Source organism: Oryza brachyantha, chromosome 3 (assembly GCF_000231095.2).
Source record: "Oryza brachyantha chromosome 3, ObraRS2, whole genome shotgun sequence".
Taxonomy (NCBI): domain Eukaryota; kingdom Viridiplantae; phylum Streptophyta; class Magnoliopsida; order Poales; family Poaceae; genus Oryza; species Oryza brachyantha.
Window position 1 is genome coordinate 18,382,817 of NC_023165.2, and position 26,800 is coordinate 18,409,616.

Here is a 26,800-nt window from a genome sequence, read left to right on the forward strand (position 1 = left end):
ACTCCCCCAGACAGCAAAAAACGCACAGACTCAACGCGATTAGCCACCGAGCCCAGCCTAGGTGCTATCCCTTACACCTCAAGCAACCAGTCACAGGAGTAAGGTATTACGCCTCTCGATGCCCCGAACATGTATACATCGTCATGTTCACACGCGTCCCGAGGGGCCTGACCCCTCTCATCTCGGTGGCATACTCGTTGTCGCTCGCTCACTCGTCCGAACCAACAAAAGGGGGGCATCACGGCTTCCGCTAGAGGGGATTCACTCTTCGACAACTAGCGCGCCAGGTAGGGGGTGCGCTCACGAAGAGTTCTGAATTTTCCACCACCAATCACATTTACAAAGAAATTACTTTAGTAAGAGCAAAATCAATTGAACCATTAAGTAGTAGTATTAAACCATTCACTGATCAATGCTAAACCACACCGCATTGGGCCCAACTAACACTCCACACAACACTAGTGCCATTTATACCATGCTAAACCACACAGTCCTAGCTTAACCAATTTATCTTAACAAATTTTGCCAAATTCATTTAATTTTGAAAACAGTGAAACTAATAAAGGGGAATCTCATTCGATCGCCGAAAGCTCCGGGCACGACTATTCAAATAATTTTACTTTGATTAGATGTGTACAACTTTACCCACAAGACACCTCCTGTATCTGTACACTGGCATGTCACCACAACATCATGCAAAAAAGCTTTGATAGGACCATTCACACCACACTAAGGTTGTATCCCCACACCCTCACCTAGGTTGGGCAGATTACCCCTACATGGCATGGTAGATCGAGCAACCAATCAATCGATCTTCGGACTGACCCAACTCCTTCATGTCTATCCTCACCTGGGTGCCTAGAAGAGGAGAAAGTTATGCGTCAAGCCCAACCATTGACAACGCTAGCTTGCGGTAAGTACGAATAAATGTCCTAAGTGTTTCCCGGGAACCGATCCTAAATTGTCATGAACACTTACATCAATTCCATACACTCACAACCAATATTAGTCATGTTTCAGTTGTTTAGTGAAAATCCCTTGAACACAACTACTTTCATTGCGAGACAAAGTCCCGACTTATTAATGAGAATGAATATAATGTCCCAACCCAAATTAAGTGAGGTAAAGAACTAAACATGGCTAAGCACATCAGCTTAAACAGAAGATAAAAGCCTAGGTCACAAGGTAAAAAGGATAGATACAACATAACAGCTTAATAGCGAAGCATAGGTAATTCCCACAAGCATATAATTGCGAAAACATGCATGTCTGTAAATTAGCAATTCAAAAATAATTTTAAAAACTAGGATCAACATGCTCAAGTGTGAGCAATGTGATTCGCTAACAATGCAACTTACCTTGCGACTCTGAAACGACTTGGGTTGCCACCTTGTAGTAGACTAGACCTTAGATTTCACCGAAATCTAAAGCATATAATTAAAAACACTCAAAATAGTACAAAGGGCCACTAAAAAAGGAAAAGAAATTATTTTATCGGATTATTGGTAAAATTATTGATCAACTACAATTTGAATGGTCTTAAACGAACTTTAGATAAATTAGTTTTGAATTTTAGAAGTTATGTTGTTTCTTCGCTAAACATGAAACATGAGTTAATAACTTTTTAACAACAACCAGAACAAAACCTTACCGGAATAGATGACTCATTAATGACTCCCATACGAACCCATATATTTGCTCGCCAAACCCGTTAATGGCTAGACTAGAAACCCGAATAAAACCCAACTTCGCACGATAGGACAGAACATGCACGAATTGCAGATTCGCATGACGGAACTACACTGAAACATCAGTTGTGAACCAAATGGCGAAAAACACAACATGATTAGCGACAGAATTAACAAGTCGCTAAAAATAGAATTTAGCGACCCGTTCAAGAAAATTTAACGACCTGCTATAAACATAATTTAACGACTCACTAAAATAGCTTAACGAATAACCAACTTATGCGTACGAGATTAAGTATCCGCACTGTAGATTGACGACCCATTAACGACTCGCAGTGAACCTAGTGGTGACTTGGCAAACTCACTAAACTCATTAAACGACTAGTGTGAAAATGACTAGGACTAGTGAAATGACTACTCAGTCGCGCAGGTAGCAGGGAGGCGCACAACTGCGGCAAGGCAGAGGCAACTGGCGGCAGGGGTACGACAGCGAACAGCGGCACAGCTAGGAGGGGGGCTGACTCCTCTATTTATAGGAGGGGGGATATATAATCCTAACAACTTTTGAAATCTCATCCCTATAAAAAGGAAAGGACAAAGACAAAAGAATAAAGAGATAGAGTCGTATGAGACTGGGAATCATATGAGAGAGGGAGAGGTTGAGTGCGTCCGTGGGGAGGGAGGACACAGGGGCAACCGAACAAGGGAAGGGGCTGGATGCGGCTGACCTGGGCTGGGTTCAAGGCCCACGAAGCAACACATCCATCCCACGAAGAGAAAAACTATGGCTAAAAAGAAAAATGGGAAAAATGGGTCGCCGACTTTAAAATAACTTAGAATGACTTTTACTTGTTGAAACTTTACGTCGATTTTTCTGAGATTTCAATTATACATCCAGTTAAATGATTTTGACATGACGAACAGGAAAAAAGCACATTCACCACCTTTGGGTCAAATTAATTGAATAATTTCTTTTACTTAATTAACTCTTGACTAAATAATATAATTTCTTTTAGAATTTTGATTTCTTGGCTTAGGAAAAAGCTCGGGATGTTACGTAGAGTGATATCAAAATTCCATACCAATCGAGTACAATATAAGAAACAACGTGTTGCGCCATCTATAATGGACCTATGGGCGTGGAGTTTGGTTGAGACTCCAACTTCAGAGGGGCCCAAGTGAGGTGCGCTCTAACCTGGTGGAGCACGATCCAAGAAATCTTTGGTTCATGCAACCCTTTAGAGTCTATTGGGTTTTCTTTAGTTTAAGATTTAGCTGTGCCTACTTTACCTTATATTTGTGCATGTCAGCTGGACCGCCTAGTTACTTGTCTACAGAACCTCACCTTATCTAAGGCTATCAACATGCAATTCAGATTGTTTGGCATTTTTTTAAATTTGTCTTCAAGAATAAGGTTGGTTTGCTCTAGCAAGATCAACCACCCATGAAGAGGTATGTTGATCACTAAAGGACAATGCAACAATGTCTCATATGGTTGTAGCCGCGTCATCAATGTTTCTCCTAAATTATAGTTATCTTCCACTCACCAAAAGATCAGACCACCCTCCTCACATCAAGTATCTTCATCATACTATTGCTTGTTTGCAACCAATATAATCAGTATATCAACAATAACTTGGGGAATTGTGTTGGTATGTTAGGACACAAATAGTTTTTCTGTAAGCTTTTTTTCTTTTGATTGCGTAGTTGACTTGCTAGGTTTTATTTGGTTTTGGAAAAATATGAACAATTTATTGCTATACTAGTTCCCAACTTGCTATTAAGTCCAGTCATCAATATTTGATGTTTAGGATAAATTTCAGTCAAAGTTTTCATCAATTTTATGTTAGAATAATTTTGTGGTATTGTCACGCCCAGAGACTTACACCAAATTTCTGAACAATAGCATGTATTAAATCTCGGTCCAGGCATCAGCCCGAGTACACACTATGACAAATTAATACACAGTTCCACGTCTTAAAAACAAATAAAAACAATTATCTATCGAAATGCAGCGGAAAAGAAAAACAAGACTAGACCATCTAATCTTCAGCTTCAGCTGGCGAAGACGGCTCCACACCACAGGCATTCTTGACGGCGGACTGAACCTTACTTCAACCTTCGGAACAACCTTCTTCTGACAGAGGCTCTGGCACTTGCTCTGGTGGGGGAAAAATTAAGCAAGGCTGAGTACAAACCACCGTACTCAACAAGTAACACCCAAGAGAGGAAAATAATGAATGCAATAGGGTAACAAGGATAGGCTAAGGTTAAATTGCACAAAGCTGCAGTAATTTAGCAAAACAGTAGATAAAAATAAACTGAAATAAAAGTAAAGTAACATTTAAAATAATCATCCACTGTCCAACGTTACACCACGTTGCAACAGGCCCAAACCACTGTCGAACGTTACACCACGTAGCGACAGGGTCAACCCTCTGCCCAACGTTAAACCACGTTGCGACAGACCCAAACCTCTGCCAACGTTACACCACATTGCGCAAGGTCAAACCAATTCCAAGATTAATAAAATTATTAAAGGGGTTCAACTAATCCCAGTGAGTCTGTCAGTTCGTCCAATAACCGCGGGCACGGCTATTCGAATAGTTTTACTCTGCAGAGGTGTACAACTTTACCCATAAGACATGGCTGCCAAGCATGTTACCATGCCCCAACGTATCACCACGATACCTCAGTACAGAAACCATGATAAGACCTTTCACCTAACCCTCCCTAGACAATCGCACCACACTTCAGGTTTCACCCCCTCCTTTACACCAAGTCGGGCAGTCCGCTCTTGTGCCTTGGTAGATCCGGAAGCAGCAGAGGCTTTCGTTACACCATGATTGTCCGTCCATACTCCATCACGCCTACCCTTGCCTCGGTACGTCGAATAGGGACAAGTTAGATTACGAGTCTCACCGTTGCCCATTCTGGCTTGTGGTTAGTACGTGTAAGACCTTCAGGGTTTCCTGAGAACCGGTCCTTAATTGCCATGGGCACGACTCTCAAAACCATGCACCCACAGCCCACCATAAGCGATATTTTAGTTGTATTAATCCACAACGGGAAAATAATAATGATTACAACCATTAAAGGTCTATCAAAGTTTAACCAATAATCAAATAAGAATTGGTGAGCTAGTTGAACTAAGCATGGCTAAGCATTGACTAACCCTAATTCTAGTCAAATTAACCCTGGGATGACAATGATAATGAATGGGAATCAACGGATATAAAGGTAAATGTCCAATAGATAAATAAAGTAAACACATTTGAATACAATGCATGTTTGAATGTAAAAGCGGGGGATTTTATAATCATAGGTTCAATATGATCAAAGAAGGGTGCCACTTGCCTTGCTTAGACCCACGAGGAACTTCGGCGACGACTTCGAGAACGAACGGCGCTGCGACGGGGTCAAAACCTACGACAAACAAGGCAAAACAAGAAAAACAGGCTATAAAACTACTGAAACAGAGAAAGAAACTATTTTTAATGGATTCTTGGCATTTTTATGGATTTAATGAAATTTGAATGGACCTAAACGGAGACTAGATGAATTACTTATGAATTTTAGAAGTTTTCTGGGTTTTTTAGCTAATCAGAAAAGTCCTAAATCAATTATTACGCAATTAATGGGGCTGCTGACGTCAGCGAGGAGAGAGGAGGCTGACGGCTGACAGGTGGGGACCACCTGTCGGTGAGAGAGAGGGGGAAGGAGAGACTGACATGCGGGCCCGGGGAGGAGAGAGAGGAAGGGAGGGTGCGGTGTGACTGACAAGTGGGGCCCGCTCGTCAGCGAGGCTGGAACAGAGAGGAGGGGAGAGCGCGGCCGGCGGCGGGAGCTGCGGGCGGCGCGGCGGCGGCGGCGCACGGCGACGGCGACGACAACGACCAGCGGCAGCGCGTGGCGCAGGACCAAGCGCGGCGCACGGCGACGATGGCACGGGGGAGAGCTCGGCGGCGACAACCGGGCGACAAGCGTGAGTGCGGACGGGCGCGGGCGGCGGCGGCTTGACGACGGCCTCGGGAGGGCGACGACGACCGCAGCGGCGACGGCGAGGAGGAGCTCCGCACGCGTCCGGCGACGGCGTGCGGCTCGGCGGCGGTCGGCCGGGAAGGGGGAGAGAGAGGGGAGGAGGATGGAGACGCTCACCGGCGGCGGCGACGAAGCGGGGGAGTCGGCGAGATCGAGGTGGAGGTGGCGACGCGGGTAGGAGCGGAAGATCAGCGGTGGCGACGGAGATCGATTGGCGACGGTGAGGAGACCGGCGCGGCGGCGACCGGGCGACGAAGGAATGCGCGGCGCTGGGGATGTTCACCGGCGAAGATGAGGGCGGCAACCGGTCGGTGACGGCGGCGCGGAGGCGGTGACGCGGCGAGACAGCGGCAAAGGCGTCCGGCAGCGAGATTGAACGGCGGCGGCGAACAGCGACGGCGGCTCGGGCGGAGACGGAAAGTGGACGACGGCGCGCGGCGGCTCGGGATTTATAGGGTGGCGGCGCCGGCTAGGGCGGGGCGGAGGTTGGAGATCGAGTCGGGCGCGATGCGGTCTCGGCGGCGGCCGTTGCGGCGGCGGCGGTTGTGGCGGCGGCGCGGACTCGGACTCGGCGCGGAGGCGGGGAGGCGGTCGCTGATAGGTGGGCCCCACCTGTCAGTGGCGCGAGGGAGGAGGGAGCGGCGACGGACTTCGCGGCGCGAGCGAGCGAGCGAGCTGGGCCGAGGCAGCGGCCCAGGCGGGGCGCGCGCGGGCGGAGGAAGAGCGGCTGGTCGGCTGGGCCGGCCGAGGGGAAATGGGCGGGCTCGGCTGGGCCGGCCCGGGAAGGAAGGAAAAGAAAAAGAAAAAGGAAAAAGAAAAGGAAGGGAGTAAAATTGGACTTCGGCCCAATTTGAGAAGGAAGGGAAAAAGAAAGGAAAAAGGAGGGAAAAAGGAAAACCCCACTTTTGCCGAATTTTAAATTAATTTGTTTGGCCAAATTTTATACTTCTGCAATTTGAGTTTAAATCCAGTTAATTGATTTGGAACAACGATTTAATTAAATTAATTCCTTTTAGAGGGATTTTTCCTGAGTTAATTAAACCAATTGTTATTTACGAATTTCTTTTTACGATTTAGGCTTGGGATAAAACTCCGGACGTGACAGGTATCATAATATATAGTTCCTTTGCAAGGCAAATCTATTTATTCCTTCTTTGTAATTTTATACCATGCATATGAAAAGTTACTAATGATGAAACTTTCAAAACTTGAGCTAAATTTTATGTAAACGTCAAGTGTCTACGACCAGACGGAGTATTAGTCTAATAAAGAGTTCAATTTGTTGGCATGTAAACCTTTGCTGACTTAGTGAAAGAGAACCAGGAAGCAAAGCTTAGTAAAATAATGTTTTCTTCCCGGGCAACTCTCCAGTGTATTTTATTGGTAGTATTATACTACCAATAGAAAAAAATATTTTTATATTTTGTTAATTACTTGATTAGTAATATTTTATAATTTTGCTTTTTACAATAAAGATCACATATTGTTGGTAGTATAATTTAATCGTAGTCGTTCGATCAAATAGATCAAAGTAGTAAACCTTTCTTCTAATCATTGGTCTTCTAATCATTGGTCTTGGTGATGCTATAGCAGTGACAAAAAAAATGCAGTTTGTACTGACTAAACCCCATTGAAATGCTCAGACAATTTTGCCATCTTCTTACTGACAGCTGGAAGGCATTGATTTTGTCATCTAGGATAATATTCAAACTAAAACGGCGGACTAAGCAAATTCATATAGACATATATTAGGAGGCAGAAAATTTGGCAAGAAGCGATCCAACCTTCAGCAGACCACACTACACCTGGACATCAACGGGTACTCGCTAAGTTGTAGCTGCTTTTTTTACATCAGATTTTGTATGAAGTTTCATGGTAAACATGTTTCTGGCATCAGTTGTTCCAACTTCCAACGGTGCACCTACTGTCTCAAACATATATATATGCATCTGCTTGGTATATTAGTTTGCATTTGGTTTTCATCAGCTGCTTTAGAATATTTTTGATCGAGTCAACTGATACGTAAATATCCATGTGAAACTATAATACTCTAGAGGGAAATCATCTTGTAGCTAATGTATCGGTGTCAGTTCCAAGGGGGATAATGTAAGTTGTCTGTGCTTAGTTGTAACCAAATCTGTGGGACGTTGAATTAATCCACAGTATAGTGAAATAATGGAGATAACCACCGTCGAGAGGGTAGCCGAGCAGAGTCGGTTGATAATGACAAGGTGATTTAGAGTGGGGAGAGGAACATCTAGGAAAGGAAATTAGATATTAATATTGATTCCTTGCTTGATCAATTAGAGATACAATGACACCCTTATATAGTTAATAATCCTAAGTAAAAAAACTCAATCTAATTTGATCCCTAGCTCCAACCAATGCTACACTGACCGTGCCCACTACAGTATCTTGGTCACTAGGTATTGGATTTGCCCTTGACACCCTCTTGCTTACACACGACTACGAGAACAGCCGCCCACCAAGGCCTCCTTCTCCATGTTACGGTGAGACATCTTTGTTACCCGGTGACGGAGGAGGTACTCCATAATAAGGTGTTTTATTGGTATTACTACTAATTAATGATGAGTTGTTGCTATGGTTTTTTTATTACGTGCTATCACAATAAATGATAAGCATATATCTATATCTATACAACTATAAAAAAAGGAGTAGTGGTGGTGGCACCACATACCCTCAATAGTTTTATAATTTAGTTCTCAAATTTCTTCATATTAAAAACCAGTTAAATATAGATTGATAAAGTGACTATTTCATATAAGAAAATTAACACATCATAAAATCGGTAGCAAAGCACGGGTATTTAACTGGTCATTACTTAATTTGGAGATGTAGCGTTGTACTAAAGCATAAATAGTACTCCCTTTGTTTTTTGTGTTTAATGCATTAACTTTTAGACAGACGTTTGACCATTGGTCTTATTTATTTTTCAACTATGCAAAAATATGTCATACTTCATGTTTCTTTAATGACAAAATAAATTATAACAAAATTAGTGATAATTATATAAGGGCATGTTCAACCCATCGAATCTATCATATAGACAGTTAAAAAGACAGGTCATACAACCTAAAATCTATTTTATTGTCTATAAGATATTTAATGTTTTTGTGTAGTTAAGATCAACTATAAATAAATTATTAAAAATTTATTGTCTACAAGTTATACACATTGTTGAACATATCTCTTCTCTCTTGGAGCACAAGCCGTAGCCGTCTCTTGATGAATAGACGGTATAGCTGGCTGCAGGGCAGGGTGAGTGTTTTTTTATAAAAGTGTTGTCTCCAGCGCTACCGTTGTACTTGCCCTAATACTCTTAATTAGACATATGGTTAAATATAGGCCTAAAATTCAACGATATCAAACGGAATAAAAAAGCAGAGAGAGAGAGAGCGCAATATTGTAACATACCCAAGCCCGTAAACCCGAGAACTAAATTTAACTTAAATGCATCATGTGGTTGGGAGTGATTTTAATTGTTTTTGGATCTTAATCATCTCATCATCACATGCAATAATAGACCTAGATTCACAAAAATAATTAATTTGGTATTTATGTGCATCCAAAAATTCTACAAAAATTCTGAAAAATACCTTGACATGTCAGAAATCAACCCTCAAAGTTTCAAAATTTTTCATTAAGGTTTGCTATCTCTTTGATTTATTTTAATCTCTCCAAAAACCTGAAAAACTGTTAGTAGATTCAAACTTGCTCTCTTCGAAAAATTTATTTAAAAACCTCTTTTAAAAGTTTTGTTTCAGCCAAAGTCTTGTACTAACTTTCTTCTAACAACAAGAGGAGTGGCACACGCTGGATCGCTATCTAACCATTTCTTCTCATCCTCCAAAAATCCTTTGCAGTCAACTCTACTTGACTTAGCCTCCAAGCCAGATTTCAAATTTCTTTCAATGACAAGTGGGCTCCACACCCCTAGGACCCACATGGCAGCCTCCCACTCTCTCCTCACAGCCTCCACCGCCCCCCATGGCCAATGGAAGCCCAAGAAATCCCATCATAGCACCAGCCACCTTCTCTCCCTCTCTCAGTCTTTGTAAGCATTTCGTCGAACACCTGGCGGGCGTCTTCCTTGGAGTGGAGAAAGCAGCATCCCTAGCTTCCCACCATGCCATGTCGGGCCTTCTCCACGAAGCTAAGATGTTAGCCGATGCTGCTGATGGGTCTAGACACCGTGTCTCCATACCCATCGTCCACCTCGCGCCATTCTCCCCAATCACCACCCGGGTACGACTCCATTGAAGGTAGACGAGGCCGTTCCGACCGAATCACCGCGCCTAGACCAAATCTCCTCCACCACTACTCTTCCACGGCACGCTGCACACGTCCTGACGCGCCCAGCCGCCCTGTTCCATCGTCGCACGGCTCGAGAACGCAGGGACAGAGCTTAGGCCATGGATCGAGCTCACGGGCACCGCGTCCAAACTCCACCTTTAAACCAGCCCTCGCGCCAGCAGGCTCTCCTACCTCGCCTCTTCACGTTCCAAGCGAACTCCGGGAAGGAAACCCCTTGGGATGGCCGGAACGCGAGCGCCCATGTCGGCGCCGGCGAGCCCACGTCGCCATTAATCTCTCCTAGGTGAGTCTCACGAGAAACCGTCCGCGTCATCCTTCTTAGCATCCCTCAGTGAACCCATTTTACCCTTGTGCTCAGACGAAACATCACGCCGAGCTCATCCGTGCCTCTTTTGCCCAAGAAGCAATCTATCGAACACGTGGTGGGCGTCACCGACCTCGCCGCCGGCCAACGTCTTCACCGCTCCCGTGGACATCGTTTCGTCCGTTTCTTCGCTTGGTGAGCACCCTAGTACCTTGAGACATCTCTGGCACTAACTATTTTGCACTAACCGAGCCCTTGCATGCACTAACCAAGCCACTACAAGCACATGCATGGCCATACCTAGACATGTCGTCGCTGTTGCTCGTGTTCCATGGGCTACGGACCAGCATTTCCCTCACCACCACCACTCACGGATGCACAAGGACCCCCTCTACATTTTCTCTTTTGCGCTCGAATTGATTCGGGCCACCGATCGTCGCCGGCGAGCTGAAAATCCAACTCACCCATGGCTGCCCCTTGTTTGAGCCGACCAGGGACCTCCTTCGGAGAATTCGACTAAAGCTAGGGTCCTATCCGAAAACTGCCTAGACACATATTACTGTAGCAAGGGAATGCGGGTTGATTTCCTATCTTACGAGGGCCTTTCTGCAAAACGCCCCTCACTTCAGAAAACGCCATTCACTGACATGTGGGCCCGGCTGAAATTAAATTTTGAAAACTGATTTCTATTTTTTTTTTAAGCTGAGAATGAGCAGAACTTCAAAATTTTGTAGAAAATTCATTTTAACTCCGAAAATTGTGAAACGAGTTTTGTTAGATCCGTGGAGATGTGAACTATTTTAGAAAAAGATAAAACTTGGTACTTTGTGTACAAACTTTTCCTTTATTTTTGCTTTGCCCTAAATGTCTCCTAGAGCTTGTTAAATCCATAACAAATTGAAAATAGCTCTAAAAATTGTGAAACCACTTCTGTTAATTTTCTAAAATCATGCTCTGTAACTTTGTAAAAGTAATTTTCTTCACTTCTGTAAAAAAAAGTTGCTTAATAAAACTTAGCCCTTTTTAAACCTTTTTAATTATTAAATGCATATCTCTGTAAAACAAAGTGATAAAATAAAAATTTCTTCACTAGAGGCCACCTGAGACCAGCACACACTCACTGCATAAGTCTCATGCATTTTCATGTATTTTTGGTTTTCATGCATTTTTGTATTTATCGTATACGCGTACTTTGAATAGAGGAAGAATACGTCGAAGAAGAAGAGGGTGAGTTTGTTGAAGACCAGGTTCAGGTGTTTGCGGACGAAGGCAAGTCAGCCCCTCCTTTGACCACTTTGATCCTATGTTTTATTGGGCTAAATGATTCTATTGCAAACATGCATATGTTAGCTAGTATTAATTTTAGTAAAAGAAATTATATAAATGTGGGAATGGTAGATATGACCAAATTGCGGCATAACCTACCTTGAAATATTGAATCCTTGCTGGTTGTAATCATAGGGTGCTCTTGGATACAATTATTGTGTTATTTAGGATTATGCTATGCTTATATTGCCGCTATATGCTTATATATTCGGTTACCGCCTTACAAATTACTCTTTTTGATAAATGTTATATGTGAAAAAGGTTATTTTGATGCTGCTGGACAGAATTTTAATGTGTGAGTATTGTGAATAGAAAATGGAGAAAACTTGTTTTTAGACTTGGGCGGCGAGTGGTGTACATATGGTAGTAGATGTGCACCGATAGGGGGAGCGTTCACCCGGGTTGATTAAGGACCTCACTCTATGTCACCAACCAATGAAAACAGTACAAACCACATGTGCTAAGTATGAGCTGGCCTTAACCTATTAAGTTGTTTAGAGTTTAGCCTTGCATCTTGGTAGGCCGAAGAGTATGAGTTACCGGGTTTTGGTAACTTATCGGAACTTCCTATGGCTTGTGATTTGTTGAGATTGGTTAATGACATGTGGTATGTGATGATTTGAGCGGGCAGTCTGTCCAATACAACGGTGTCGTGCCTCGTGAGGGATTCCGGGTAGGGTTTCTTACGGCGCTAGGTTAAAGCGTGGGCCCGCTACCTAGTGGCGCTACTTTGCTAGTAGCGTGGGTAAAACACACATCGTGCTGGTGCAAGGCTAGACAATAAACAATGTAACGGTTTTGTTATGACCTCTAGATCACACTCAATGTGTAGAATGTGGTGATACCGACGGGTATTGGACAAACTAGAGCGAACCATATCATGTGGGCTTAAAAGTTGTACAAACTCTGCAGAGTCTAAAACTAATCGATTAGCCGTGCTCACGGTCATGAGCGGCATGGTGAAGTGTCATGAGTATAGTTTGTGATTTTGATAAACTCTTTGTGAACTTGAAAATTGGTTGGAATGTTTTGTTGGTGAACTTGGGTAAAGTTCGGTGAATGGTGATGATATGATGGTAAGTGGTGATGATCTACCTTGAGGGGTAGATGTGTGTTATTTATTCATTTACATTACAAGTTTTACTAACTCTATACTATTGTTAAAAAAGAATTCCGTTGAGAAAATGTTGTGAACTAAAACTGGCATTTATGCAAATTAACCTATACACAGCTTATCCTTGAATACGGCCAACATGTAGCATGCTAGGGTTGTCACCGACTTGCCAGTACATTAATTTGATTAATGTACTGATTTCTTACTTTCTTTTACTTGTTTTTGGTTCAGACCCTGCTGCAGGTATTGACTGTTTGGATGAGGAGTTTGATGCAGCTTGTGATTTCCAGGATGGTTCTAACTAGGGATTTACCCTAGCCGGTTTGTCTATGGGCTTTTAGGTAGCACGCTTACCGCATGAACCAATATGTATGGCTTGTCGCTAAGTACTACTTAGAACTTATTAAGACTATTTATGCGTTATGCTTAGAACCACTTATGATTCAGATATCATGCTTGAGATGATTTATGTGAGGCTATGTTGTATTCCTGGGCGACTAGTCCCACATGAGGATGGGTTTAAAATGGTTGAGATAATCGGGGAATATGCCTTTGTTGAGATCGAGTCTCTAGGGTACGCTTTTGGTTGCCACCATCGAGTGGTTGATGGGCGTATGACGTAGATGACTGGCGTGGCTATTCCAATGGTTATGTCTTCTATTTCATATCCGATGTCTTAGAGCCTTTGTAGTGCCCTCTTCAAGACACGTCGGGGTCTGCGATGAGGTTGGATGGTTACCGTAATTATTTGGGTTTAATTTGAGGCCCCATCCATCCAGATATTTCGCGCTGACATGTCTCGGAGCATTGCACCACCTAGGCTTTGGGACGTACTCACAAATATACTCCACCATGCAAGGACAAGTGGTCCAATACAAGAACCCACTGTAAGAAAAGAAAATGATGGGCAACAGCTGCATCTCCTACATGTGCAGCTTCAAAACAATCGGCTGACTTTGAATAGTCTACTGCTTTCCTACAGCAGAGTCAACCTCTCAATTCTTAAGTAGCCATGTGATTTTGGTTGCAGGTAGAAGAAGAGGAAGAGGAAGAGGAAGAAGAGGAAGAGGAAGAGGAAGAAGGGTGATGGCTGGCCTGATTTCTTCTGGGATCATCAAGTGGACGGCAAGCAAGCTTTCTTCACTGGTTCCTGCACCATCTGGGGCTTCACCATCCAATGAGCAGAGCTCTGCACTCAGGGATGTGAGGACGCTGCAGAGGACAATGACGAGGATCCAACGAACACTTGCTACCACCGATGAGCACGACACCAGAGATGCATCCGAGAGGCTTCGCCTTTGGGAGCTCCAGCAGTTCGCCTACGATGCCCAAGATGCAATCGACGAGTACAAGTTTGAGCTCCTGCGGCGAAGGATGGATGACCCGAACAGTCATGGAGATGGCAGCGGTAGCCGTAAACGCAAGCACAAAGGGGACAAGAAGGTACCAGCAGTTTCTGCCTTTGTGATTTTTTTTTCTTTTTGTTCTTCTTTCTCTATTTGATTCATCAGAAAAGTTTTGCATGGATGTAGATGGTTGGTTCAAGAACTTATGTTACCGAGATTTGTTCCCATCCAACAAAAAGCAGTACCTCGAGATACCAAATCATTTTCTATCATTGGATCTAGCTGAGTAGGATGTGCATTGTTAGATTCAACGATCAGAAACGATTTGGTACCACGAGGTACCGATATCTCGTGATACCTTTGTTTACATTTTGTTGGACTGAAACAAATCTCTATGTCACCATAGGTAGAATTGTTCTGATTCTTGAAGTATATTCAATTATCTCCAACACAAGATTAATCATCGATAAAACTACTGCTAGTCTGCAGCTGTTGCCGTCTTAACTGCAGCAAAATAACTGAGCTATGTAAAACAGATAGGGTTGAATCAGTGCAATATTTTAATGAAGAAATTAAAGCAGATAGAAAGGAAATTTTCATTTGAAAGACTCTAGACAAATTTTCGGTCAAAAGTTGTTCAGGTAGTCTCTCATAAAAAAAATGGTTGTTTTTTAGCAAAACCATCCTTACCACAGGGTACAGGCCACTTTACTTGATGAGTATATTGTCTATGCGAAATGAATATTATCTCCATCTTTATCCAAGTATTTCATTTCCAGGAACCTGAACCTGAACCTGAGGAAGTCTCAGTGCCGGATGAGTTGGCTGTCCGAGTAAGAAAAATCCTAGAAAGATTTAAGGAGATCACAAAGGCATGGGATGATCTCCGTCTGGATGACACAGATACAGTAATGCAAGATGAGGAACATAGCATCCTCCCACTGCCTACTACCCCACATGTAGATGTGCCTACAATCTTTGGTAGAGATGAAGATAAGGAAAAGATAATTAAGATGCTTCTATCTGTGGATTGTGCCAATGGAGGAGATGTGTCAGTTCTTCCCGTTGTTGGAATGGGTGGAGTAGGAAAGACAGCCCTTGTTCAACTAGTGTACAATGACCGAAGGGTTCTGAACAGGTTTGATCTGTTGGGCTGGGTTCATGTCTCAGAGAATTTTGATCCCAAAATTATAATGAGCAAAATTATCATGTCGTTTACGAAAAAACCGTGCCAGACGACAGAAATGGATCAGCTCCAGTATATGCTAATGGAACAAGTTGTTGGTAGAAAGTTGCTGCTGGTTCTTGATGATGTGTGGAATGAGAGAAAGGATCTTTGGGATGCACTGTTGTCAGCCATGTCACCTGCACAATCAAGCATAATATTGGTAACTACTCGCAATACAAATGTGTCAACCATGGTCCAGACAATGCATCCCTACACAATGAGCTGCCTACCTTTTGAGGAATCTTGGAGACTATTCAAGCAGATGGCATTTTTGCACCAAGATGAGGGTATGAAAACAAACTTTGAGGATATTGGCAGAAAAATTGTTCAGAAATGTGCTGGCCTGCCTTTAGCAGTCAAGGCAATTGGTAGCGCGCTTCGCTTTGAGGAGAATGAGGAGAAATGGAACTATATATTGGAGAGTGAACAATGGGAGTTGCCAAGAGCAGAGGATACTGTCATGCCAGCATTGAAATTAAGCTATGATCAAATGCCAATCCACTTGAAACGGTGCTTCGTTTTCTTCACTTTATTCCCTAAGGGACACATTTTCTTGAAGGAAAATGTGATATACCTGTGGATGTCTCTGGGTATCCTTAGGCGGACCGGCCAGAGAAACCTTGATAATGTTGCAAGGTGCTTCGATGACTTGATTCAGAGGACTATGGTTGAGAAAATAATTTTTGATGGAGGACATGGCTGCTTTTCCATGCATGACCTTGTGCATGATCTTGCTTTATTCGTCTCATGTGAAGATATTTTTAGAGTAGACACTCAGTACATGCATTCTTTGAATGAAGCATCAGGAAGCCTTAGGTATTTTTCTTTAGTTGTGAGTTCTTCTGACCATACTAATTTGGATTTGCGTACATTACCGGTTTCTGGAGGTATCAGGATATTTCAAGTTGTAAATTCTATGGATGACAACAGACGATATTTTTCATCCTTCTTCAAAAATAACAGAAGACGCTTCTCCAAGTTGTTTTCACATCACATTGATCTTACATTCCCTAATGATCTGTGGAGCAGTTTTCGACATCTGAGAGCTTTAGATTTAAGCCGCAGCTCCATGAAAATTTTGCCAGATTCAATTGGAGAACTGAAATTGCTCAGATACCTCAGTATTTTCCAAACAAGAATTTCCAAGCTCCCAGAATCTATTTGTACCCTTTACAATTTGAAGATCTTAGATGCGAGAACAAACTTTCTTGATGAGCTACCACAAGGTATTCAGAAGCTGATCAACCTCCAGCATCTCAGTTTAGACCTGTGGTCTCCCCTGTGCATGCCAACAGGCATGGGAAATTTGACCAAACTACAAACCTTAACGAGGTATAGTGTTGGAAGTGGCAATTGGCACTGCAACATTTCTGAACTACATTATTTGGTGAATATCCAAGGTGAGTTGACAATTACAGGATTAGGTAGAGTGGACAAAGTTGATGATGCTCAAACAGCCAACCTGATTAGCAAAGAACATGTGCAGATTCTAAGGCTAGATTGGTCTGATGGATTCTACTCTCGTGAATGTGACCACAATTCCAGTCATGCTGATGTAAAAGCAACACCAGAGCTAGCAGAGGAGGTATTTGAGAGCTTAAAGCCACACAGAAACTTGGAGGAGTTAGAGGTAGATGAGTATGTTGGGCACAAATACCCAAGTTGGTTTGGAGATTCTGCCTATTCACAACTGGCCAAGGTGACTTTGTGGAAGCAAGGCTGCAAGTTCCTTCCAACACTTGGCCAATTGCCCCGGCTGCGAAAACTTGAAGTTATACGCATGGAGGAAGTAGAGAGAATCGGACAGGAGTTTCATGGCAAGAACTCCACAAATCGGTTCCCGGCATTGGAGGAGCTAGAGTTTGAGAAAATGCCGAAATGGGTGGAGTGGTCTGGAGTTGCTGATGCTGACTTCCCTTCACTCCGTCAGCTGAAAATCAAGGATTGCAATGAATTGAGAATCCTTCCACAGAAGCTATCACCCTCTTTGAAAAATTTGGTCATCAACAAATGTGAAAGGCTGGCTAGACTGCCAACTGTTGCTAACCTCACTAGCTTACTCTTGAAGGGTAATTTTAGCGAAGAAATACACAGCGGTTTGGATTTTCCAGTGCTCAAGGTATTAAAAGTGTGTTTTTCACAAGAACTTGTGAGCATTGAACTTAACAGCAAGGAGCTACCAATGCTTGAGGCACTAGCTATAAGTGGATGCAGGAGGTTATTTTCTGTGGAAGGATTATGCAGCCTTAAATCGCTCAAGCTTCTGAGCATTAAGTATTGCCCAAACCTGCAGTGCCCTTTACAGCCCCTTCCACAACAGCTTCAGCAATGTGAAATCACAAACTGCCCTCAGTTGCAGGAATGGGCTAATTGGCAACAGTCTCTAATAGACAAGGAAGATAAGGTGAAGCTACATGTTTCTAAATTAACAGCATATGATCTTTATGTGCTTTTTTGTGCCTCTTTAGTTTTCGTAGCTTAAATTGGTGTGTTTTGTCCTTAGCTACAGGAATTTGATAATGTAAGCTATGATCCGGAGGTTCTTCATGCACTGAGTGATGATAGTGAGGACGATTTTGAACCTTTCGACGAAGATGAAGACGACAATATCTACGATGAAATGCTGGATGTTGGGCAATCAAGCCGGACAGCAATTAATGGCGATGATGAAAGTGACGATTATGTCTGAAGTACGTATTAGAGGAACTTTCTGAACATCAAGTGCAAATAATTTTGTTTAGATGCCGTTCTCCAACTTATATTGATTAATACAATTTAATGCGCTACCTCTGAGAAAAGTGTATGTACCATATGGTGCACAAACTTGTTTTACAAATCTAACGGATCAAATCATCTGCATCAAATCAGACGGTCCATGTTCCATCTGTCCTCCGTCACTTTAACAGCTCCCCAAATGACGCGCATATTTCATCTAGGCCCCCCCCCCACATCAAATCTAGCATTCAAATATACTCCTCCCCTTTACCGGCTCCTCAAATTACACACACATTCCGTCTATTTTCCCAATATAAAAATTTAATGCATCAAAACCAACGGTAAAATATAAATCTAAAATTTAACGATGTCATAAAAAGACTAGGTGGAGTATTACAAGTATTCTCGTGTTAGCAAAAACCTCCCGCTATTACATACATGTTAATCTAAACGTAAATATTTTATAACTTAATTTGTATCTGATCTATTTTTTATTTAACGTTGTCTTTCAGTCCAATTTTGACCATTCGCGTTTAGATATATAAAATATTTATTATTTCTACTAGAGGCTTATGCTGTACATGTCAAAAGAAAACCTACAGTAATTAGCTACATACAATGCACGTAGGCATACATTGAAGTCTCTGTAATTTTAATTAAGAAAGTTTATATACATAGGATAAACCCTTCCATATAATATTGTGGACTTTCTAAAAAAATGAAATATACACTTTCGAAAGATATAAGTCCAATAGTTATGCACATACTAGATTTACAATTAATTGATGTCCTACCTCTTACCTACTGAATCATGGAAAATAATTTGCATCCATGTATACATTGAAACATTAATGTAGAAGATAATTGTGCGTTCACGGCAGGCTCATCAAACGTGGATGCCTGGACGACCGATGACTGGCAGCAGCCACTCGGACACGCGCGACATACGCTGGATCTTCGCCGTTCAAATCGAACAGTAACAACCCATCATCGAGCAGCGGCAGCGGCGGGTAGCATGTGATCTTTTTAATTGCTATTGTTTAGCTTTAATCACATAAACTCTGTCCATCACATGCCGGTATAAATTGATTCAGAAATATGAGTTAGCCTGTACGAACACGTTAAATTTAGCTAATATCCAGTCTTATTGTCCCTATCAGTCATATACGAACATGTGAATGGAATTATGCATATCTTTCTGAATTTGATTTATTATTACTATAAGGACTATACGACTTTTAACGCTGTATACTTGCAAAACAACTTTGATGAACAGAAAAACATAGATCCAAAATTCACTCCCGCTATTAGCTATTTATCAATCTCTCTGTGTATATATATATAAGATAGTGCATGTATATGTTATAATTAAATTTATATTCATTTAGTTTTTTATTTGACGCCATTGATTTTTGAATTTGTATTTGACCATTTGTGTTGATAAAAACACACACATATATATATATAGCAAAACTAATATGTGCACCTCCCTTAGAATAAGCTACTCTATGTCCCTCTCCCCTCGTAAGGCCCAAACCCACCTCCCACGCCATTCCAAGAGCCTAAAAGCTCTCTCCTGGCGTGGTCAAACCTCTTTTTCGCTGGTCAAACCCATCCTTGGGCCTTCTTCCCCACCCCACCCCACCTTTGTCCAATCCCATCCAGTCTCATCTATCTAAAAAGTAAGTACAGTAATACGAAGGCAAAAATACAGTTATAAAATACAATAATAATACTGATATTATAGAATAAGTGCATCACAATAATGTATATGAACAACCTGAGATTGACACAACACAAAACATGCTACTCTCCACACTCACTCATGAAGTCGAAGTTTATACTGCACAATGTTATGTGCCCACAATATTATAAGTTCAAGCATTTTGTAATGTATAAAAATTATACCTAGTTTATAAAGTAACTTAAATCACACTAAGCCATGCTCCATCCGTCCCACAAAATTCATTCTAGGAGGGGATGTAACCCCTCCAACACTGAGGGGATGTAACCCCTCCAACACTGACAACGTCACGGCTCCTCTATGAGTTTTCTTTGGACGGATGAGTATCTCCTATTGAGGATTTTTTTAAGTAAAGTACATGAACGATCCTTAAACTTGTGACGTGATACCACTTAGGTTCATAAACTTAGAAAGTACACGTTTAAGTCCATAAACTCGTTTTAATGTCTAAAATCATGGACTTGGATGATACATTAAAACGAGTTCATAGACCTAAATGGTACATTTAAAACAAGTTTTCATGGACCTAGATAGTACATTAAAACAAATTTATGGATCTAAACATGCATTTTTTAAGTTTATGGACCTAAGTGGTACCACGCCACAAATTTAAAGACCGGTCATGTACTTTACTCATTTTTTTTTACAATTTTTTTTACAATGCCATGGGCACGGGCAATGTTTTCACTATAAACTAGGATATTAAAGAACTCAAAAGGCTCCAAAAGCATCAAATAAGGAGTTGGGTTAACTATTCAAACTTCAAAGACCAAAACATAAAGAGATTTCAAGAACACACGGAAGAAAAAGGATAGATAGGCAGGCAAATAACGAGTCGCTTCTGAGCAAGTAGACTAATACGACTATCAACTTTATCTTATACTACTTCTGTTCTACAGTATAACAATATATGATTCTCTAATCTTGCCTAGATTTATATAGATGTTAATAAATCTAGACATTATATATATATAATGTATATCGATCAATTGATAAATCTAAATATAGCCAAAATGCCCTGTAACATAAAACGTAAAAAGGAAAGAGCAAGTTAAAACGATAGGCATAGTAACATATAGTCCAAAACTCCAGTATCCAATCATCATTTGTTCTGAAGTCAAATGTGACACTACCATGAACATGGTTGCTACAGAACTTATTATATGCAGATTCACCATTTTGGCAAAAAGGTGGCGTACTGTAGCACTAGAAATGAAAAGCACCTGCTTCAATAAACCAAAATACACTGTTTACCATTTCAATAACAGGAATGGAATTTTGGTCTCTCCGGCACCGTTTGCAGTGCAAAAAATGACTCTCCAATAGGGAACTGAAGATGTAATATCTGGCCTTTATTTACGGATGAGCTAAAATTAGGAAATACTAAGCACATGAACTCTTCAATAGAGCTGCTATCAGTCAGAAGGACCAATCATTTTCTCCGGAACAACAAGTTCATGGAATTCTGTTTCGGTCAAGACTCCGAGGCTTAGAGCAGCTTCCTGAAAAGATAAAAAAAGGATATGATCCACGACAGTAAATTTTATCACGCGAAAAGTTAATAGCACAGAACATCAACATTTTGCAATTTATTATGATATAATAATATGAACGTGTTAAAACCAACGAGATCAGCACGCAGGACAAAATAGGCATAAAGTCCTATATGTCATAACCTTGTCTGAATAACATGGATTTATGCCTTAAGAAAATTGATGGTTCTAGCAAGCTAAAACATGAAATCATGTTTTGCAAATCAGCTTAAGGCAATATGAACCATATGCACGTCAATTATGAATCAAAACAACAGAATAAAGTAAATAATCACCTTCAATGTGGTCCCTTCTTTGTGCGCTTTCTTAGCAACAGCAGCAGCATTGTCGTAGCCAATTTTCTGCATTTGTTAGATAGAATAAAGCATGCATTCAAAAAGAAGGTGAAACAAAAATTAAAGGTAAGGCATCAAAACCGATGAATTTTACTTACAGGGTTCAAAGATGTCACCAGCATCAAAGACTGAAAAACAAAACGGACTCAAATTAGTCATAAATTGAAAAACTGTAGATGCAATTTTTTCTGCAGTTCTGCCGCATATGGTTACCTCATGCAACAATTGTGAAATTCTCTTATGATTTGCTTGAATTCCACTAACACAGTTTTTCTCAAAGGACACAGAAGCATCCCCTAGCAATCTCAGTGACTGTAAAATGAGAGGTATACAGCATCAGTCGGTTGTACTTGAGCAGCAACAGCAAATAAGTTAGCTACTCATATGCAAGGACGTATATTGCATTAGGGCCTACTGTAGGTATTTACTAAAAAGTTCTACTTAATTAACAATATTGAAGTATGGATAGTAGAAATCATACTCGAAGTAATCCAGCTGCAATCATTGGCTTAAAGACATTCAGCTCAAAATGCCCATTTGAACCACCTATTGTAACACCAACATGATTACCCATAACCTGCAATGATGTAATGAAGGTATGAGATAAAAACATAACACTAAGGAATATGTGGTGCATTTTAATAGAACAGCACACATTAGAGAATTGTCTGTACAGATAGTACAGTAGAGTATATGGTAGTTTGAGTTGAGTAAAATCAAGTATATCACACATTCACACCTGAGCACAAACCATAGTTAAAGCCTCACACTGGGTAGGGTTAACTTTCCCCTGCAAAAAAGAAATAGTTAAAACCAATATTTTGAAAGCACTGTTATACACGAGGGATCAAAATTCGAAACAACCAAATACAATATACTAATAGACTGCTTACAGGCATAATGCTGCTCCCAGGCTCGTTTTCTGGTAGGATAAGCTCACCAAGGCCACATCGAGGGCCACTGTGATCATATTAGATATATTGAGTGTGTCTCCCTAGAATATAGAGAAAATTATTTGCAATCTAGAAAGACTAGATGGTTGGAGCACTAACCTTCCCAACAAGCGTATGTCATTTGCTATCTTCATAAGAGATGCAGAAATTGTGTTCACAGCACCACTGCTCTCAACAAAAGCATCATGTGCTGCCTACTCAAGTAAAAAAAGATCAGTCCACAGTGATGAAATAATCGAAGATAGACCAAAATGAACAACAATGAAAAAGGTTAGGGAACAGATAATGCAACCGAAAACCACAATATAGCAGCACTATCCAAGTAAGAAATAGAAAGCTTGTCTTCGTATTAGAAAGAACAAAACCCAACAACTAGAATCAACAAAATCATTTCAAAGTGATTTCCTAAGTATCCTAGGTTACTTACTGCCTAAACAGCATCTATTTCCAAAGCGAATAACACCATGGTTTAAAAGATGTAAACAAATAAAATTACATTGAAAAATGTACCAAATCTATTTTCACTTATTTACCAACAGTTGTTTGGATTTTATCAGTAAATGTTTCAAATATGTTTTGTCAGCAATCTCAATTTGTGTCCAACAATGCAATTACAGAGTTCTGTCCTATTAAATGAATAAATGTTCACAGAACCACCAATCCATATCAACAATTTCAAGTGTAAGCATAACCACTAACCAACGCTTCAAACTTGTTCTCAGCTGTCACAAAAGGTAGTTCTGTTTCCTCAGCCACTGCAGCAGCTATTTTGACATCAAATCTAAAATAGCAGACACATGCAACCAAGTATGATTAAATAGCATAAACAATAAATGTGGAAAATGCAAGGATTCTGGTCAAATTCACTGAACATAGAATGGTTTTGGGAGAACCAAACATATAGTTATGGTTAGATAATTATAATGAATCATGGCAAATCTGATACAATAATCTTTAAATCAATATTCCCAAATTGAATTTAGGCCAGATTGCAGGAAGTACAATATAAGTCATTATTAAAAATTACCCTTTCTTAGTGTTCAAGCCTGTTCCAACAGCAGTTCCACCTTGAGCAAGCTGCTCACCACAGAAAATGATCATAAATTGTCCATTTTACTCTAAATATTTGACAAAAGATCGAACGTTAGTATAATACCTGATACATCCGTGGCAACGTACAAACAATTCTATCAATTCCATATTTCACCTACAAATGAAGTTTAAAACAACTTATATGTATTACTGACAAGCCTAAATATATGTCAATAGTAAAAAATAACATACTGCTGAAATTTCCTACCTGTGTAGCGTAACCACTGAACTCTTGGCCAAGAGTTAATGGGGTGGCATCTTGTGTATGAGTACGCCCAATTTTAATTATGTCTTGAAATTCAACAGACTGTTACACCAGGGTATAACCGTAGGAGATTTATTAGAGCAGCACACATGTTACATGAATGAACATACAGTATCATTTATCTTGATTTGTTAATTATGAAGACAAATTAAAGAAGGATGTGCTTAAGTGCTGGGATTTTGAGGTAACAAGCACAACAAAAGGTCTGCCCAGCCACATTTCTGTTACCAATCAATGGGGAACAAGGAGAGGTTCAATTCATACATGAACATGGAGTTTATATATAGATAAAATATAGATAATAAAAGGTGCAGAACTGGAAAGAATAATAGAATATAAAAAATGGTAGAAACATCAAAAAGGAATAGAACAAGATATATGTGCTACTGTTGCAATTTTATGGATAGAGGCCAAAATAGATTCGACCAAGAAATGTGAAAGATCCAGTGTAGCAAAGAAAATGGATAGATATATATAAACTTGAATTGAATCTCTTAGCAATCAATTCAAATGCATGGTTAATATCAAAGACAACTAAGACAACAAGCAGATTGATGCAAATTGGTATCAGGCTCATAGGTGAAACATAAGTCCAAAAATATAAAAGGCAACACCGCAACAAGAACAATTGCTAGCATTAGGAAACAAGAGACAAAAAATACCTTTGAATAAAGTGACTTATGCAACTGTTGCAAGCTTGGGACAAACTTTGAATTGATCTCTGTGGCTGCTGCTATGTGCATGACCTGAAATGTGAATAACATAAACCATAACATTAGCAACGGTAAATGTGTACAAAAATGAAGAGAAGAAAGTAGTTAAATCTTACAGTTGGAAATGTGTCATTTGAGGACTGTGATCTGTTGACATGATCATTAGGGTGTACAATCTTCTCACCACGCTTATGTCCAAGGATCTCAGCTGCCCTATTTGCAATCACCTAAATTGGAACAACATATCATAAATGATGTGTTAGAATATATAACATTAAACTTAGCTCACAGCAATAGTCACACAAGAGTTCAACATGCTGAACAGACCGGCAGAATAAAGAACACAATGAGACGTATCCCTGCAATTCGGAAACTAAACTTGGCTTGAACATAAGATTTAAAACAGTGTGAACAATGGAATAAAGAACATAGACAGATGAAGTTTACTCTGTTATTCGGTCACTGAAACTTTAACACACATTGGTAGATATCACAATTAAATTATTAAAGGAATTACATGCGATTAATATAAGTACATCAGTGGGAAATAAACCTCATTGGCATTCATGTTGCTTTGTGTGCCACTTCCAGTTTGCCAGATAACAAGTGGAAAGTGGTCGTCCAGCTGTCCTTCAGCAACCTCCTGAGCTGCCTGAATAATTGCCTTCCCAATTTTCGGATCAAGGCCATATTCCATATTCACCTTTAAAAGTCAGATGACCAAGTGATGAGTCCTCCAGACACATAAACTTAAGGACAATCCACTTAAAACAATGTTCTTTAACCAACAGCATAATCTGGAATTTGGCTAAATCAAAAGGCATATTCATGTGACATTCGATTATCATCTCCAGCATGGTAAGTTGGTTAGTAATAGCATGAGAAACAGGGAAACTGAACGGTAGTCTATCCAAAAAAGAAACACTCCGTTGTTTATCAAATATGTGCACATCATGCATTTCAGCATTGTTTACAGCCACTATCCACAGCACATAAAAATCGCTTTCCAAGCTTGTCGTTCACATATATGCATCTATTCATCCCCACACGCAGTCATTAAAAATGGTAGTGTCGCTCTATATACCTTAGCGGCGCACTTTTTGAGCACACCAAAGGCGCGGATGATGGGCACCGGCATCCGCTCGCGCTCACCGCCGATGTCGAAGTTCTGCAGCGATCTCTGCGTCTGCGCGCCCCACAGCCTAGCGAACACATCACGACACGACAGCATCACCAGATCAACCACGGCATCCCAAAAAAATAAAATCCACACGACCTCCTACCAGGAATCCAGAGGAGGGGGGGGAGAGAGAAACCACGCACTTGTCGTCGGGGACCCGGATGGGGCCGAAGGTGTCGCGCTCCTCGCGGAAGCCCGTGGAGATCGGGCGAGTCAGCGCCGGGCGGAGCAGCAGCGCGGCCGCGGCCGCCGCCGGCGACGGAGAGCCACCGGAGGACGCGCCCCCGAGGCGCCGCAGGACCATCGCCATCACGTGCGCCGGTGCGGGTGCGGGTGCGCGCGCGCTCTCTCTCTCGCTTTCTCCGGGGAAGCGGCGGCTGGCGAACGTGGTGAGGTTGGTGGAGTCAGGACGGGGGAGCTGAGGAGGAGGAAGAAGGCATGTAAGGCCAAGGGGACTTCCCTGCGGCCCATGGCCCATATAGAAAGAGCTTTTCTACTGTCTTAAAAAAAATACTCTAAGGTATCATTTTTTATGTAAAAAGTGTAATCATAGATTATTAAAAAATTTGTATTAAAATTTTTGATACTTTGAAGTACTTTTCAAGAATGACAAAAAAGCCCATACAGAAATACTTGTTCGTTCAGTATGATTTCGGGAGCCATATTATACACATAAGTCCTTACAAATGTTAAGATTGATCAGCACTCAAATTTTAGATCAAAGTGATTAATTCACTGGCTACAATTCTTTTATAAATTAAGTTGACACTTTCTCTGTTGTTAAATTATTTATATTGATACTTGTGAGAATGACACGTGGGACCATATAAGTTAACGATATTGATGTCAAATTATCTCAATTTGTTCT

The 26,800-nt window shown here is 41.1% G+C and overlaps 2 protein-coding genes across 2 annotated transcripts; one reads left to right on the forward strand and one right to left on the reverse strand.

Annotated features, from left to right (window-relative positions):
* Positions 1-13,894: 13,894 nt before the first annotated feature.
* Positions 13,895-18,071, forward strand: LOC121053819 (putative disease resistance RPP13-like protein 1). The gene is made up of 3 exons (XM_040521773.1): positions 13,895-14,251; positions 14,934-17,786; positions 17,886-18,071. Exons 1-3 carry the CDS (start codon positions 13,895-13,897, stop codon positions 18,069-18,071), a joined length of 3,396 nt encoding a protein of 1,131 aa, XP_040377707.1.
* Positions 18,072-20,915: 2,844 nt separating this feature from the next.
* On the reverse strand, positions 20,916-26,330 carry LOC102701346 (fumarate hydratase 1, mitochondrial-like). The gene is made up of 17 exons (XM_006651503.3): positions 26,076-26,330; positions 25,837-25,954; positions 25,306-25,455; positions 24,869-24,979; positions 24,702-24,785; positions 23,983-24,081; positions 23,839-23,889; positions 23,710-23,759; positions 23,382-23,463; positions 22,782-22,876; positions 22,623-22,689; positions 22,469-22,519; positions 22,211-22,306; positions 21,943-22,041; positions 21,828-21,857; positions 21,670-21,735; positions 20,916-21,343 (listed from the first exon to the last, which is right to left on the reverse strand). Exons 1-17 carry the CDS (start codon positions 26,240-26,242, stop codon positions 21,257-21,259), a joined length of 1,503 nt encoding a protein of 500 aa, XP_006651566.2. The 5' UTR covers positions 26,243-26,330; the 3' UTR covers positions 20,916-21,256.
* Between the last annotated feature and the right edge of the window lie 470 nt (positions 26,331-26,800).